Here is a 17,076-nt window from a genome sequence, read left to right on the forward strand (position 1 = left end):
GGTCCTATTTGAAGAGCTTATGCCTAAAGTAAGCCTACAGATTTTTACTACTCATGCCAGGAGTATTAGTCTAAGCAAATGATTTACATGTTTTCAAATGGTTCAAACCAGCTTTCTTAATGAGGAACTATGATAAAGTCTAATTCGGATTTGCCATCCATGCTGCATTTTTTCCATTCAAAGGCCAGCAGAAATAGGCTGATCATAGACAAGGCCTGTTACAACCTACTTACATGACCAAATGGACTGAAACACCCGAGGAGAATATTTACAACTTTAAAAAAACCCCACAGCCTAATACAAAAGAGGAATCCCAAACTCTGCAAACAAGTTTAACGTCAAGTTTTTTATTAGTACTTCACACTACATCTGTCTGCAATGGTACATTCCAGTTCTAGGAGTTACTCCAGAATAATGAAACTTCCAGCAAGTAACTGGCATTTCATTTTAGCACAAGCCGAAATGAAAGCACACCGTGGTATCATCACCGCAGTGTCTAGTTTAAAACTTAGCAGAATTAATACTTTAAGTAGGTGCCTAATGAAATGTTTCAGAAAAGGAAAATCACCAAATTGTCCTTCCACTTCTAAAGCTGCGGTTGAACAAGCCAGAATTAAGCAGCAACACAGGTACCCTGTGGTGACAGCGCCAAGCTCTAAACGACAGCACTGATCATTCCCGGCTTAACATGACAACGGAACAGCCGAAATCATTGCAGCTTTACCCAAGATCATTTAACAAAAGCAAAGCTCCCGAATTACACACTCGTTTCTGACCCTGTACTGTAATGTACTACAAGAGATACGCGGAGGCGAGGAGCATCACTAACTTCAGCTGGAGTCTCAGGTTAATTAGTGCAAACCCTCTACGTGGCCCATCAACGTGGCAGGGATGAAGCACACCCACAGAAAAGGCCAGCTCTCCCAAACAGCTCCAAACAGCATTCCCGCTTTGTCAAGAACGGAGTGGGAAAACAAAGACTTGCTCAAATCCCACACTCACCACTAGATAGTATCTAACCTGTCAAATGCTCTAAGTCATTAAAACCTTCGCCCCAACCCGCTGCATTAACACAGACCTACAGAAGGCCGAAGCCTTCTCGAGCCACCCCCGTGAGTGCAAACTCTGCCAGAAAGCACAGCTCGCTAGCTGTGAAAAAATAACCCCATCCCTCTGCCCAGCCGTGCTCCACCTGAACGCCGTTCGCCCAGGAGGCACGGAGCACTGCAACACGGCTTGAAAAAACACTTTCTTCGCTTCCCTCCCAATCCCCACTACCTGCTATCCTGCCACAGCTCCTCGCTGTCCCCCGAAGGAGCAGCACCTCGCTCTCGGGCGCCGCCAGCCTCCGCACGCCGCACCGCCCCGCCGAACCTTCCAGAAGGCTCATCCCAGCATTCCGCAGCACCTCCCACCGCCCCCTCCGGACCCTCCCGCCCTCCCCCGCGCCACGCCCGCCCCCGGCGCTGGCTCGGAGCGCGGGGCGGGCCCTGCCCGGCCCCTCACGGACCGGGCCGTGCCCACGGCACAGCCGCCTCTTCTCGGCGTTAAAAACGCCCGTGACGCTGCGGGAAAGCTCACCGAGCGCAGGGAAATCCTTCGTCCTGAGTTTTGTATCAAGTGGAAACCAGCCTCATAGTGGAAGAATAAAAGTCTTTATTACAGCAAACAACTTGAAATCCAGAATATTCTACTGGGACTTGAGAGGAATTACTAGAATAAATCTTTGGGGTTTGGAATTTATTTCAGGCTTAAAGTCTCTGTAGCAGAGGCAATGGTGAAATAGCGCTAGTTCTTCGGAAATACTGGTCGTTCTTAACTAATGCAGGGACAACAACCCCAGGAAAAAAGTAAAAAACCAGCTGTAGTACCAAGAAGTAAATGGACAATTGGAAAGAGTTCATAGGGATCTGCCCCTGTGGAGGTGGTGAAATTACTTAGTATAAGTCATTAGTGTAGTCCTTGGCTCTGCAGGAAGACATAACCCCAACCAGACAGAGAGAGCCCTCTCCTAACACAAGCGCCAAAACTCTGCATTTTCCCTCACACTTGGCATCACCTCCCCTGCCCACACTCCCATAGCCGCATTCCTGATGTGCTCTGGGTGCTAAATAACTTCTTCATCAAAAATATTTTCTCATAATACCCACTTTCTACCATAAGAGTAAATTGGTAGAATAAGCGTAAGGGGCAGAACAATGAAAATAAAAGATCTTTTGTGTATTTGAATTCGAGGGATATGGTCCAGAGGAATAAAGTGAAAATTCTAGGAGGGCACACTGCCCCTTGTTTAAGGAACTATTGGATGAGAACTCCTGGAATCTGCCCTCAGGGATAAAGGAGCAAGGGAGCAGAGAGCTGGCAGCTCTTTTAGCATCTTTTCCTTGAACCACAAAAACTCTTGATTCTCACATGTAAGAAATCGGACAAAGCAGGCAGGAGACGAATGAAGCTGAGTCTTCCCTTCTGGTCTGACTCAAGTGCAAGAAAGAAATGCATGGGCACTGGAATCCATAGGGGAGGCTACAGGGATGGTGTTTGGGGATATAGGAATGGGATCAGGTGAACTAAGGCACAGCTGGAGCTGAATGTGGCAAGGGAGCTGGAAAAAAATAAAAAAAGAGCTTCCAGAGGTATACTGATTAGAAAAGGAGAACTTAAACAAATGTACAGCCCCACCCCCCAGTACATCAGTGATAATCCACACAGAGAGGGCTGACAGGATTTCTTGACATTTGACTTCTTTTTTTGGCTCAGTTTTTCTGCAGTCATGCTTCGCACATTTCCCATATCCCTGAGCTTCAAGATGAGGAGGAGATATGAGTACTTTGTTTTATAGGAGAAAACCCAGGTCAAGATTATCGGAGAAACCTGAACATAGACAGGTCCTTGGGACTTGATGAGTCCAAGGGTTCTGAGGGACAGGCAAGTGTGGGTCCTAGGGCACTCTCCACTGCATCTGAAAAATTATGCAGGCCGGTGAAGCCTCCAGTGACCGGAGAAAAGGGAAAGTCAGAATATTCAGAAGGTGTTCTAGTGCGTAATACACAGTTCTGCTTCACGTGGTCATTGTCAGCCTGGGTTTAAAAACCTCAGGAAGGTCTGCAAAACCACCAACAGCCTGGGTATGTTCTAAGAGACAAGAGAAAGACACGCTTTTTATTCAGTATTTTTTTTCATCCAAATGAATGCTACAAACCAATTTAATGGAATTGTTGCAGAAGGTTTTAATTGAAACACAGAACAAAAGCTGGAACAAAGCTTTCTGAACAACTTCACTGACTATTCTGAAATCATCATTCATTCTCCTTCCAGACAAAGAATTTACAAAACTGCTCCACTGACTCCACTTATTGCACAAAAGACAAATCCAACTAAACAAAAATCCAAACCAAAAATTAAGCAATATCTTTCCTCTTAAGTTCTAAAATCTCAGTTATATTAGTTATATTAGTTAAGAAGCAAAAAGTGGGATGTTAGAATATGGAAGTGGGTATTTCAAGGAGCAATATTATTCCCTTAAGTTGCTGATATCTTTTTGAAGCTTAAAAAATTACACTTTTAATTTTTAAAAATTGCTTACAACTTAAAGACTTTTTAAAAATTGATGAAAAGAATGTACTCAATTCCTGCATAGATGACTCCATTTAAATTAGGTCTACCTTTGAAAATTGTAGTTTAGAATGATTAACATTAATAGAAAAGATTTAAGTATATGAAATACAAAAATTAACTTTATAATATTCTTTTTAAAAGTGCATTGTCATTAATTTATGTATCTATATCTATACATTCATTGCTTTTCCCCAAAATGGAAGAGAGAATAGAGTGGGAAATGTCAACAAATATGGGAGATTTGATTCGTTTCTAGACACACATTGCAGTTATCTAGTGGATAACTTTGGGAGGCATAGTAAAAGAATTCTTCGGCTCCTCTCTGCTTGTTCTGAACATAATATATACTTAAATTTTCAGTGAGAAGAGCACCTTTGTGAGCCAACAGTGGCACAACTGTTCTGTTTCTAAAGACTCAAGAGTAGATACACATAGATGTGACATCACACACACACACAAACATAATGCTTTGGCAGGACAGAGGAATATTTTCATGACTATTTGGCAACAGTTTAAAAGTACCAAACCCATAGTGACATATATGCAATTAAAAATCTAGATTTAAACCAATGACATACTATAATCTGCTATTGTAATCTGAATTATCAGACTGCATCATCAGTGGATTTATATGCTTATATTTTGCTTGAATATTAACATAGATAGCAAGATTGTTGGTGTTTTTTATTACTATCCTGTGAAATATCCCAGCCTCTTTCATGAGATCTTCAACCTTCTTATTTGTTGACATAATCATTTTCTTTTCTCCAGTATAATCTGGATCTTCTGGATATAACTCATCTCCTGGGTGTAGAAAAAAGATTTAGTTATAGATTGCCAACCTTACTTTTCAGCTTTTTCACTGAGTGACACTGGCAATTTTTTAGGATTTATCAGCACACGTAAATCAGTGGAAATGTACTTTGCAATGCAAAAGTGAATTGCCTCTAAACATCTTCAGATTTAAAGACAGACCCATAAATTTCTGAAGTATGTCAGTGACACTGCAGTGCACACTCAATGTTATGCCATTAATATGCTGTAATCACAGCCTGGGCAGGTAGGAGTGTATATAATAGGTGGAGAACAGGACAAGCACTTCTTCATGTGTACAAGGATAGGACTAAGATCAGAAATTTATTTTGCTCTATTTTGTTGAAGGAAATAAATGTTTTGCCATCTCAAGGCATTATACTCTTGTTCAAGACTGATAATATACCCCAAATACAGAAGTCCTAGAGGGCAATTGTGACCAAGAAAAGGCAAAGCATAATGAAAAACAAAGTAAGAAAAGCAGAAAATAATAAATAGTATATGCAGCTTTTCTTAGCACTACATGATTATGAAACGAGAGAGATTTAAGTAGTAGAAAGGGCAGGAGGAAGATGACTATGTGTATGGTTTTAGTCCAGTGCCATATCACTGCAGCTGGGAGGTGTGATACTGCAGCTGTGCTTGATTCCCTTCTTACAAAGTGATAACTGAAGTAAAGGAGATTTTCCACGGAAAAGGGCTAAACAGAAGAAGTTCTAATACATCCTTCAGGTTACACAAAGCTGAAATGCTGGACTTTCTTCACAAATACACATATGATAACATGGTGAGACAATGAGATCATGAGCAACTAAGAAATAACTGTGCTGTCCAATCCCCTGGCTTGTCTCTGACTGCAGCCACTGTCACAGCTGCAGCAAACAAGGGAGAAACGGTGTGCAGTAACTTAGAAGAGTATTTTCCTTACAGTTAAGGATGGGTTATGTCATGTGGCTGCAGCATGCAGCATTCAGAAGATGCTGTATATTTAGGAGAACCCTCCAGCATGTCCTTACCTGGCAGCAGCTGGATGAGTCCATCTGCAGCACTCAGCATCACCGGCATCCAGCGCTCACAGCCCTCAAGAGCGCGTTCAGAGCTGAACTTCTGCAGCTCCTCCAGGGAAGAGAAGTTGCACAGCCTGCAGAATTCATAAAACTGAGGTGGAGGAAACCAGATCTCTTGAGACTTAAAACGTTCGATGGCTTCTGGAGGTGATGACCACTGGAAGATGAAAGCAAGTCTTGAAATAATAGTTTAGCTGCAGACAGAAAGTCTGAATGAACTGAAAAGTCATTTAGCAAGGAAGTCTGTACAGCAAAGCAGCTTGCAACAGACCATATCTGCTGAACACAATAAAAGCCATGTGTAAATGATGTTACCAAAGTAACAGGAAAGATGTTCTTAGAATTGAAAAACGCAATAAGCAATCTATAAAAGTTACTCCTTTTTTCCCAATGAAAATAAGTCTTTATTTTACACACTGACATGCCGGGATTAAAAACTGACATTTGTTTTAGGGGCATGACTAAAAGTTTACTGAAACCAACAGAAAATATTAAACTTGCTATTACCAGAGGTTCCCACTGATGCTTTGAGAATTAAAAGTATCTCTAAACATCTGCTTCTTAGAAGCATTGTTTTCAGAGCGTGAACACCCAGCTATTCATACTAATTCTGCATATTTAAACTATTGGTAATTCTGATTTCATCTCACATGGTGAATTTAATAATATGTGCATAATCGTTTGCAGTAGATTTATGCTGTTATTAACAAAATTACGACGTGAATTCTTGAAAGTAAGGTTTCAGGTACTTTTAAATTACTGTAGCAAAATGTGTTAAACAAATAAATATAGCAACATCAGTAATACCAAAACTGTTAGGTAGGCTTGTACAGGACTGTCTGTTTTCTCATCTACTTCTAACTTGTAATCAAACTTTTCAGAATCCTAGAAAAATGTGAGGACCCTAATGTACCTGACCTTGAGCTTCCTTAGAGCTTCATGAAGTTTGTTACTTTTACACACTCAGTTGAAAAAGAAAAAACATTTAAAAAATCAAAATTTCAAAAGTTTTACTAGACTATTTCAACAAGTTGGCATATTACCTAAAACATTCCGAGTAACTCCAAAAGACAAAAGTTATTAGCATCTCATGCAGTCCTGGAGTATACCTGGATATACCACATGGATCTCTCCCAGCATACTGAGGAGATGTGACAACCTTGCACTATACTGCAGGAACGAATGTAAAAAAAATGGCATTTGTCAACTGCCTTTGGAAGAGACAGTAATTCACGGTGAAAGGGATCTGATGTGACACAGATCACGTACAACGACCTCACAAAAAACCCTCTCCCGACAGCTGCTGCACCTCTGCTGGTGGTGGTGGCAGCTCCAGGTGTCCAGGGGAGATGGGCACCATGCAGGTAAAAACCTTTCCTCCCGTCTCAAGGAGCGTTATCGGGAGGGCTTTGGTCTGGAGAAGAGACAGTTGTGTGCGGACCTCACAGCACCTCCCAGGATCTGAAGGGACTGCAGGGAAGCTGGACAGGGACTCTTTGTCAGGAACCGTAGTGACAGAACAAGGAGTACAATGGGTACAAATCGAATCGGAGAAATCCGCCGGTTCCGCCAGCCCGCCCGGGAACACGTGGGCGCCGGGCATGAAGCCGCTGCGGGCGCTGCGGCGCAGCAGCAGCAGCTCATAGTCGAAGGGGCCGAGCGGCGAGCGCGGCGGCCGGCCCGGCGTGCCCGCCGCCAGCAGCAGCGTGGCCGCCTCCCGCCAGTGCCGCAGCCGCGGGTTCATCTTTGCGGGGCGGAGGGCGCCGGAACAGCCACGGGCCCGGGCGGCACCGCCGCCTGCGCCCCCGGAGGAGCCACTGCAGGCACGGGGCGGGCCGGCCCGGGGGAGGGCCGCGGGAGGCGGGCCAGCCGGGATGCCTCAGCCCCCCTAAGCCGGTAAGTAGCGGGTGTCCTCGGACGGCGAAAGCTTAAGGAAATACGGAGGGTTTAGGGCAGCGATGGCCGGGAGAAACACCTGGTTTAACTGACACAGGACTACATTTTCATAGCCTGTTTTTGCTGGGGTACCTATTATAGGGAACATGAGCCCCTCCATGGAGTTTCCCTACATGGTGAAAAACTATCACATAAAAATCTCGTTGTTTAAAAACGCTTTCTGGGTGATCCTGTAAGAAAACGTTTATCATCTTGAGGCTGACGATAAAAACAACCCTGTGACAGTGGATGGTTCTTGTGGAGAATCCAGCTGAGTTCTTGGGATCAGCTCAGGTTACATTGTGGAATCCTGGAATTTCTCCTCTCAAGAATGGAGCCCTTGAGATGAGAGAGAGGTAACAAAGAAAACACCTTGAGCTTTCCTTTCTATACTCTGCTATAGAAACACTGTGATAAATGGAAGACAACAGGCTCATAGAAATTTTATAAGCTTATAAACCTTCTCAGAATTTTGCCTGCACAGCACTATAATTTTATATACATAAAAATATTTAATGTAATGTATTTGCCAATATATGGTAATTAAGCAGTATCCATTGGATCTTGCTAACATACCAGGGGTGTTAGGAGACTTGATGTAGTCCTTGCCCACCAGAGACAAGCTTTGCTGCCTTTTTTCAAAGTTGTAATCCAGATTTTTCAGTCTTCATTAGATGCCCTATGAAACTTGATTCTGCTAGTGTTAAAATAAAATCAGATGGTTTCTTCAGAAATATAAAACTTTACCCGCTCACAGGTGTGCACATGGAGCTGTTGAGTAATGGTAATGATTTACCAAAATACGAGTATTGGTCCAGTACCGATACTCAACTGTGACGGACAAAAGACTCTCTAACAATTTAAAGTTAGAAAGGGTATGTTTATTCAGCGCTGGGCAGCAGCGTGGGGTAGCCCCCTAATACACACTGCAAAATTCCAGGTGGTCACAGAGTCTATTTATTGACAAAAGATTCAGACAAATACATATTCATAATACCAGCCCCTCCCATCACCTGCTTCCTATGGCAATTAGCTTGAATGGCTATTAAGCATGCGTGGTTGGCTTCTTGAATTAGGTCTGGGGTCGTTTTTGTGGGGAGGGGTCTTAGAAGGAGGAAGTAAGGTGAGTCTTCCTCACCCTGACCTTTTTATTAATGACAATACAAATGGCTTTTGGGGCAACTCCAGTTTTGCAAAGAATGAGTTTCTGGTTGCAATTGTTCGCGTTCCTTGGACCTAACTACTAGTTTCATCCTTCCCCATTGTAAGCACAGCTGAACAAACATAAATTGACAGGCAATCAATTATTTGAGTTTCAGGTAACTATCTCAAGCCCAGTTTCTTTTAACTTTTAACTAAAACCTTAATTTCTTTAAGATTGGTGTTTCATTAATGATTACAGCCTAAGTCCAGGAGGCACTTCTAGGAAGAGTTAATGAAGAAGTTGCTAATAGGAACCTGAGCAGTGCATACCATAAATCACTATACCTCAACCTGAACTCTGATGGTTTGCCCAACACCACCAAGTAGGCTGCAAAATGGTCTCTCTCTCCTTTCAAAATATCAATTCTATGCACATGACCAAATAATCAAGGCAAAATAAAGAGATATGTTAGTATGAATAATAAAGATATAATAAACTCATACGAAATGCATTATGGCAATGAGGTACAAAAGGCTTCATTTTCCACAAGACTAGGCAATCAGCGCTTTGCTCAGGTGGTGATGGTTTTCAGAAAGGTTGAGAAGTACTCTAAGCCCAAGAGAAAGGCTTTTTCTAGCTATAAGCAATTTATTGGTTGGCTAGTCCCTGTAATAACTGTTTACTAAAGAATACATTAAGCACTCTGTAACCTTTAACTAATTATTTATAAGTGCTAATTAATGAAAACCATCCTTTTGTTAGCATGCTGTCAGCATGATTAATCTGTTCTTAGTATAATGAAAGATAGATGTCCACGATAGTCTCATTGCACTTTCTTGGCAAGTGGGAATAAGTAGGAGTGAATAAACAAAGTTACATAGGAAACATGATTAGAAGGAAATTACTACCACATGAATTGGGAAATTCTATTGAAATATGGAGGGAAGGTGATTAGAATAGAACATTCCAGAAACTCCACTAGTTTTCCTTCCCAGGCATTGAGTTTGTAGTGTTGCATTGAAAGAAGAGAAAAAGGCCTTTGGTGAATAGGCAGGGAAATGTCAAGCTTTACTCGAGGTACAGATGTTCTTCATTATGCAGGGTACAAAACCCTGGACAAGAAACTGGGTGAAGAATGGGTTGTCTGGTTTTGTGGTGGAACAAAAAAAAAAAAAAAAAAAAAAAAAAAAAAAAAAAAAAAAAAGCAAAGAAAAGAAAATTGATCACAAGTGTCCTTAGCTTCCATGTCAACCAGGTAGCATTAAAAAGTGACTTTACTACCTTCTTTTTGTTATGACAGAGTAAACTTCACTGCAGTTAAGAACCCCTGCTTCTCTTACCTGTATTTCTTGCCAGCCCTGTTTGGCAGAGCATTGTCACTCCACAGGCATCTCTGCTTCCCTCTTCTGTCAGGAAACTGAGCTAGTACTCGTTCCTCTACAAGACCAAGACACAGCTGACTTACTGAGGAAAAATTAAATAGTGCCTTACCAAGCTCTTCTCCCAAAGGGATGACACTTGATACTTGTTGAGCCAATGAATCATGTGAAGGACATTCAGGAATATGATCTTCAGCTGAGAGGGCTGAAATCTGCTTTTTAACATTCCTACGTGCTACACATGAGTATCCCAACTATTTGCTGAATATTTGTAGCAGAGGATCCCCGTTAGAGGACTGTATGTAGCTTAGGGCTACGAAAGAGTGTGCTTGAAGATATTTATTAACATACTTTGGGAGTTTCTTGTTACCATCAAAGATAGAGTAATTGTGAAGAGTTTTATGAGTTTGATTAAAGAGCTAAAATGCTGGATTCTCTCCAACTATGCAATAGGGGGTCCTGCATAGAAATGTTTGCGCCAAGAAAAGCAATTTAAAAATTAGTAATGAGAGCACATTTTCAACAGCCATTACTCTGAAAAGATCTATTTTTCATTTTTAAAGGCTACACAAGCACAGACTATTTTTGGAAGTAACTCTCTCTTTGATCCCTCTTCAAACCCACTGAATATATATATATGTATATTCTCACTCAGTAAGGAAAGGTCAACACCTTAAATCAAATAGTGTGTGCAGTCAAAGCAAGACTTTCAAGGGAACTCATGACCAGGTTTTAAGGAGTACAGTAATTTCACAAATACAAGCCGCACTGAGTATAAGCCGCATCTCTGGGTGTTGGCAAATATTTCGTTCTTTGTCCATAAATAAGCCGCACCCGAATATAAGCCACTCTGTCGTTCGCAGCGAGGACCCGCGTGCAACAAAGTTGCCAAATAGTAACAGAACGGCGGCAGGGCGGGGTTTACTGGCTGAGCTAAGGCTGTGCAGGCTCGGCCCGCTCGGGGCTGCTGTCGGGGCCAGGTGGCCCAGCCTGGCGCTGCCGCTCGGCGGGGCCGCTGGGGGCCAGTCGCCGCTGCCACTGGGCTCGGTCACGACGGCCTGGCGCTGCCCCACCGTGGCAGGCAGGAACGGAGCCCCCCCGCACCCGCAGCGGCGGGCAGGGACAGGAGCTCCCCGCCTACCCCACGGGCCACGGCAATGGTGGCATAGGGCCCCCGCCTTCCCCCAGGCCGCGGGAGAGGAGGGAAGGAGAGAGCTCTCCCGCCTCTCTCCCTGCCCCCCATGCTGTCTCCAGGGAGCCAGGCTCCACCCACGGCACAACAGAGTAACAATTTGTAACAATTGTGAAATGCTGGCTTTAACTGGCAAGTTGCTCGACTCGGCACCTCGGTTTCCACTTCTGGGGGTGGAAATGTCAGAAAATTGTTCACGTATTAGCCGTTCCTGAGTATTAGCCGCATTTCCAGTGTGGGAGCCAAATTTTAGTCAAAATGGTGCGGCTTGTATTTGTGAAATAACTGTACATTCAGACCAGAGACCCAAGGTCCGACACCATTCAACACTCAATAACTGAGCCCTTTTGAAAGTGCAGCTACTTGATGCCAACACGATATTCTAGCCATTGGAAATTTGTTTCTCTGATCAAGACATACTAATGCACTGTGTTTTCCAGGTCATTATGGACCAGCTGAAATGAAATCCAATGCAGCCATTAATTTGCACTTCCATAAATGTTTTTTTTTTTCTTATTAGATCGTCTTAAAATTAAACTAGAAGATAAGGCAACTATGATTTGTTTTGTTACTGACTCATAGGAGCAGTAGATATCAGGAATGTCAATGAATGTAATGGTAGCCTCTTACTGAATTCAAACTGATTTTCAGGCAGAACAAGAATTAACTGCAGGTCCACGAAACAGTCTAGTGAATTGTATGTAACATGCACAGGAGAAGAATTCCACGAGTCTTACCAAGGAAACAAAGTTATGACTGCAGACCAGGTGTGATGTGCTTCACTGGCATGACAGAGATTGAGAGAGAGACAGAAAGAAAAGCAAGATCAACAGATAAACAGTGCACAGTGATCCAAATGGAAACAAGAGGGGGTGTAGAATGACCTACGATACTTCTTTACGCAAATGCATTACTTAAATTATTTGAAAATACAAGGTGGATTCAAATCCTTCACAAGCGAAATGTCATTATGTCAACTGTTAATAGCAAAAATCAGAATCAGGTCAAGACTTTTCAGAGTATTTAAAAATAAGTTTACTGCAGTCCATACTGCACTAACTTCTCTGACTTTAATAAGTCTTGTTTTCCTTGACATAATTCAGCGGCCAGCCTGTGGAAAAATAAAAACTCCACTAAAGTATTTTGTAGAATTTATCAGAAATACTGTTTTTCTTTGCAGTAGTAAAGAAAATTCACCAGCATGCTACCAATTTACCAGGATATGGAGCTGAAAAGCATATCCCGTGCTATGATGTCTCGGGACTGCTCCAGCCAGAGACTTGACAGGGTTTTGTGTTGTCAGTGGGTAGTAAAGCCAAACTCTGAACACACAGCTGAGACTGCTGTGACCCACTGCCCAACTGCAATCTGCAGTCTTGAAAGCAGATGGCAAGCAGAAAATGGTCTCAGATAAACCCTGACAGCTATTCTAAATGCTTACAGTAATTTCAGGACCATAAGGCGCACTATAAGGTGCACCCCCAGGGAGTTGGCAAATTTTGCAACTTTGTAGATCATATAAGGCGCACCGGACTATAAGGCGCACTTTTTCTTGCAGGGAGGAGCCGCGCAGCGCACAACAAAGTAACGAATTACTGGCAGGTGCTCAATTTGCAAACATTTTTCAAAGATCAGTGTAGCCTTTAAACACAGCCCCAGATGCCCTCCCCGTGCAACGGGTCCCAGCACTCCCACCCACCACCGGCGCTGTCTGGCACACCACACAGCTCCCACCGCACGGCCACGCTGCTTCCCGACTTCGTCCCGGCTGGTGGCGGCCACACTGCTTCTCTCCGCTTTCCCGCAGTGCCGCCCCTCCGCTTCTCCCCGCTTTCCCAGGGCTGTGCCGCTTGTCGCCGCTTTTCCGCAGCCACAGGGGCTGTGCCACCACCACCACTTTCCCGCGGCTGCCAGGGCCACGCCACCGCTGCTCCGATGCTGCCTCCGGGGGGCTCTGCTCAGGGCTGTTGCGGGCTCGCACTTCTCGTTCCCCCCGTGCCCGGGCCAGGGAGACCTGGCTTCTCGTCTCCCCCACGCCGAGACCAGCACCACATGGCTTCTCGTTTTCCCCCCTGCACCCAGGGTGGCGCCGCCCCGCTTCTTGTTCCGCCCGTGCCTGGGCCGGGACCGGCGGCAACTCCCTCCCTCTCCTCGCGGCTCCTGCCAGCCATGCTTGCCCGCTTCCACCCCACCCTCTCGACTCGGCGCTCCCGCGGCACCGCCCCTCCATTGTGGCTCACTCTTCCACTTTGGCAAATTTCACAACTTTGTCCATTATATACGGCGCACCACACTATAAGGCGCACTTCTGGGTTCGGGGAAAAAAATTTAGTCAAAAGGGTACGCCTTATAGTCGTGAAATTACTGTACATGAAAACTTGTAGTAGTCTGTTTGTGTTAACTGATAACCCTAAGTACATTAGGGTGTTGAGAGGAGGAGAGAAATTCTTATAATATGAAACAAATATTATGACATTTCTCTATTGCCATTTTTTATTATTTGGTGGGTTTTTAAATGAAGTTGTATGGTTTCATTCTGTCCTGGTTTAAAGGGACAATATTGCCAGGAAAAGGAAAAGGCGAGAGTTTTTTTTTTCCAAAAAAATTGGATAGTGAAAATCCCCTCCCTCCGAGTTTACTATAATTTGGAAATTCAGGAACTCTCAGGCAAAAGGTATGGGTTTGAAATAACAGTTCTTTACTGATATATCTACAAGACAAAGAAAAACAACATCAACTATGAGAAAAAAAACTAGTGACAGAACAGAACGAAACTCAGTCTCAGTCCCTTTTTCCAGTCACAGATGCCCTCCTCGTCCGCACAGTCCTGATGGAGCAGGGCAAGGCAGCCTCTCAGTGGCGGCTGCTGCAGGAGCAGGGGAGCGAGGCGGCGGCGCCGTCCCAGGTGGGAGAAGGTGAGGGAAGAACTCTGCTCACCGTAGGCGTCCCAATTCTCAGCGCTGTTCTCAGACGCAGGAAGCTTTAGCAGTCAGAGTGCAGGGGCCTGGTCCCACCACGGAGAAAAGCAACCTCTCTCTCTGAGTTCGGGCCGGTGAGCCGCGAGTGTCCCCCCCCATCCCCGGAAGGACAAAGCAGCCCTCGACCATCCCTTTGTCTTGAGCACTTAACAGCTAAAGGGAAACCACCCCGGCCAGCTGAACGTAATAATGGGAAAAATTTCTAAAAACTCCCTCAACCCCCAACACATTCCAGATTATTTTCCCTTGTACTGTAAGCTACTGTCTTCAAAGAGAAATGTGTCATAAAGCCAAGCATTCTGCACTGGAGGCTAGGAACCTGCTGAAAGGATTTTGAAAATAAAAATGGATGAAAATGGTTGCTTGAAGAATTGAAATACAACGGGCAAAGACAGGGTGCTGTCAGACTGCTTCTAGTCCTCAGGATCCACATTCTCAAACCAATTTGGCCGTGTATGAGATAGCTCTTCCAGGAGGGTTTCCAAAGTGTCTAAAGTGTTTAAAAAAAATGACAAGCAAGCTACACGAGGATCCAAGAGCCCAGGATGTGCCAATTCAGTGCTTGCTGAGAGTGAAAGGTGAACTGAGGTGAACCCTGGAAATGTCTGACACCTTGCCTGGTGCTACAGGAACTCTACTGCAGAAAACCTCCTGAGTTGCAGCTGCACTTGCAAAAGCAAGGCGGCAGCAGGATGGAAAGTCAGGACAGTAGCTCTGAGAGATCAAGAGAGACTCCAAAGCAGGTCCGAGCCCCATTATCTGCCAAGGCAAAGCAGACAGTGAGGTGAGCACTACTCCAAGGTACTCCAGAAGTGAAAAACACTATTTCACTTCAGAGCAGGCGAGTCTAGAACTCCTGGGGGCAGCAGCCCAGCTCTCCTCATGGATGCCTGGGGAGCTGAGCTGCTGGAACACCATCCAGAGATCACAGAGTGCCTAGCACCTCACAGGATACACTGGCTGGTGCTCCTGCAGGGACAGGCTTTGTCATGTCCCAAGCCTGGGACAGGGCAAAGCCAATGCTTTGCTTTTACTGGGACAGAGCCTGCTTTAAACAGCTTCCAACCCAGCAGCACCCCCAAACCAGAAATAACCCTTAGAACTTGGCAGAATCACCCATATCCAGGAACAAACCCCAAAAACAGATGCACCCCACACCTGGTAGCAACATCCAAAGCCAGCAGCATGCATCTGACACACACAGAAACACCCCCCAAACCTTGAAGTTTCTCCCCCTAATTGGCAGCAACCACCATACCCAGGCACATCCCCAAAATCTGTTGGCAATGTCCAAACCCATAAACTTGCCCAAGCCCCGGGACCACCAACAGTCCTGCACGTCCAGGAAGAACCACCAGAGAAATTACTGAACCAGGCACCTTCCCCCAGGCCAGGAAGCACCCAAAGCTAGCAGCACTGCCCATTAAGCTGAGCTGTGCCATGTCCTCCTGCTAGGCTCCCAGCCCAGCCAGGACAGGGAAGGCACAGTCAGTGCAAGGGATGAAGAGAATCCACTGGTCCCATACCCTCAAGAAAGGCATAGGAGAATGGCTGACAAATGAGAGCGGGATCCCCAGGGTAGAGGCGAAGACTTTACTGTGCTGGGTGAGAGAGGCCCAGCCTCAGGGCTGGCATACGGCTGGTCCTGGGGTGGATGTCTGGACGGCTGTAGGGCTTCTCCTTCCGCCGTTCCTGCCGCAGGAGGTGCCGGATCCGTATGGGCCCAAAGTGGGAATGCCTCTCCCTCTTCATGGTCACGGTGCAAGGGGAGCACTCCCAGGAAGGGTCTTGCTGTGCCATGGCCAAACAGGCCAGGCCAGTGGCAAGCACTTGGAGAGCCTCTGTCAAGCCAGAGGGAGCAGCAGGACACGTGCAGAGACCCTGCAATGCCCTCCTCCCTCAGCAAGTTCCTTCTTCCGCAGCCCTCCTGTCACCTCCACAGGTCACCCAGCATCCTTTTAACACTGGTTTGGGTAATGATGTCACAGTGGCGGTTGTGACATCACCACTTGCCCATCTGTGTGCACACAATGGCCCCAGTTTGGGACAGGGACAGTGGTGATGTCTCTGCACAGCTTAGTGGGGAACACAGGGACAGGGACAGCTGTGGGGGATGTGGAACTGGGGAACAGGGGACCTTGAAAAGGTTGGGACTTGGTGATGACAGGAAAATCACAAACTCCGCAAGTTTATGTCCAAAAAGGAGACAGAGGAGTGCTTTAACTCTTTTCGAATGAAGTAAGAGAGTCTATTGGGCCACATACCTGTGGTGTTTTCGCTCTCGTGTTTGGGAGGGCACAGCCTCCTTTTATCCCAAACTCTCAGATGTTGCCCTCTTCTTTATCCCATTGCTGAGGCACTAGGAAGGTGCAGTCTTTCTGAACTGCCTACCACATATCCACCCTTGAACCTACTGTCTTACACCATGTTCAGAAGTTCAGGCTTCTTCAGACCCCCTTATCTGGTAACAGACCTGCTGCCTAAAGTCAGTAGAGATGTTAAAACTCCTTTCAAAGACACTAACACCCATACCTTTACTCATCAAATCATTCATGAAAACATTAGAAAAGAGGTGTGCTATCAGTGACATGCAAGTGTGGCATGGGACCATGCATGCAAAGGTATTTCCCGTGCTTGGTAAGTTTAGGGGTCAGCAGCTCTGTATGTGCAGGCTGCTGCTGGCACTGCGCTCCAGAGGAGGCATGTCAGGCCCTCTGGAGGGTGCCGAGTCGCACGCGAGGGGATGGGTGACGCACTTGCCAGTGCTGTGCTGGGCAGAGAGGGCCACTCCAGGCCGAGCGAAGCGGTGCGAGCATCCCCGGGCAGAACGGACACCGCTGTCCGTCTGCCAGGGAGCGCCCGGGCCGGAGCCCGCCGGGCAGGGGCTGCCAGACACGCGGCAGGGGGCAGTGCAAGCGGCGACAGGCCGCTGATCGCAACACGGGTGAGGCGG

At 45.6% G+C, this 17,076-nt stretch overlaps 1 protein-coding gene across 1 annotated transcript; it reads right to left on the reverse strand.

Moving 5' to 3' along the window:
• Nucleotides 1-3,126: 3,126 nt before the first annotated feature.
• Nucleotides 3,127-7,239, reverse strand: LOC117001207 (nucleoside diphosphate-linked moiety X motif 19-like). Its single transcript, XM_033069334.2, has 3 exons — nucleotides 6,937-7,239; nucleotides 5,445-5,652; nucleotides 3,127-4,419 (listed from the first exon to the last, which is right to left on the reverse strand). The coding sequence occupies exons 1-3, from the start codon at nucleotides 7,237-7,239 to the stop codon at nucleotides 4,193-4,195; spliced, it is 738 nt and encodes a 245-aa protein (XP_032925225.1). The 3' UTR covers nucleotides 3,127-4,192.
• Nucleotides 7,240-17,076: the final 9,837 nt, after the last annotated feature.

The sequence above is a fragment of the Catharus ustulatus genome, chromosome 11, assembly GCF_009819885.2.
Source record: "Catharus ustulatus isolate bCatUst1 chromosome 11, bCatUst1.pri.v2, whole genome shotgun sequence".
Lineage (NCBI taxonomy): Eukaryota > Metazoa > Chordata > Aves > Passeriformes > Turdidae > Catharus > Catharus ustulatus.

What these genes read in the sequence shown, in the direction of transcription:
- LOC117001207 (XM_033069334.2), bottom strand. Translation starts at nt 7,239, where the DNA reads ATGAACCCGCGGCTGCGGCACTGGCGGGAGGCGGCCACGCTGCTGCTG. An exon ending in ATCCTGGGAGGTGCTGTGAG is followed by an intron (nt 5,653 to 6,936) that starts GTCCGCACACAA and finishes TTCATCTTCCAG; the next exon opens with TGGTCATCACCTCCAGAAGC. An exon ending in ACTCATCCAGCTGCTGCCAG is followed by an intron (nt 4,420 to 5,444) that starts GTAAGGACATGC and finishes TTCTACACCCAG; the next exon opens with GAGATGAGTTATATCCAGAA.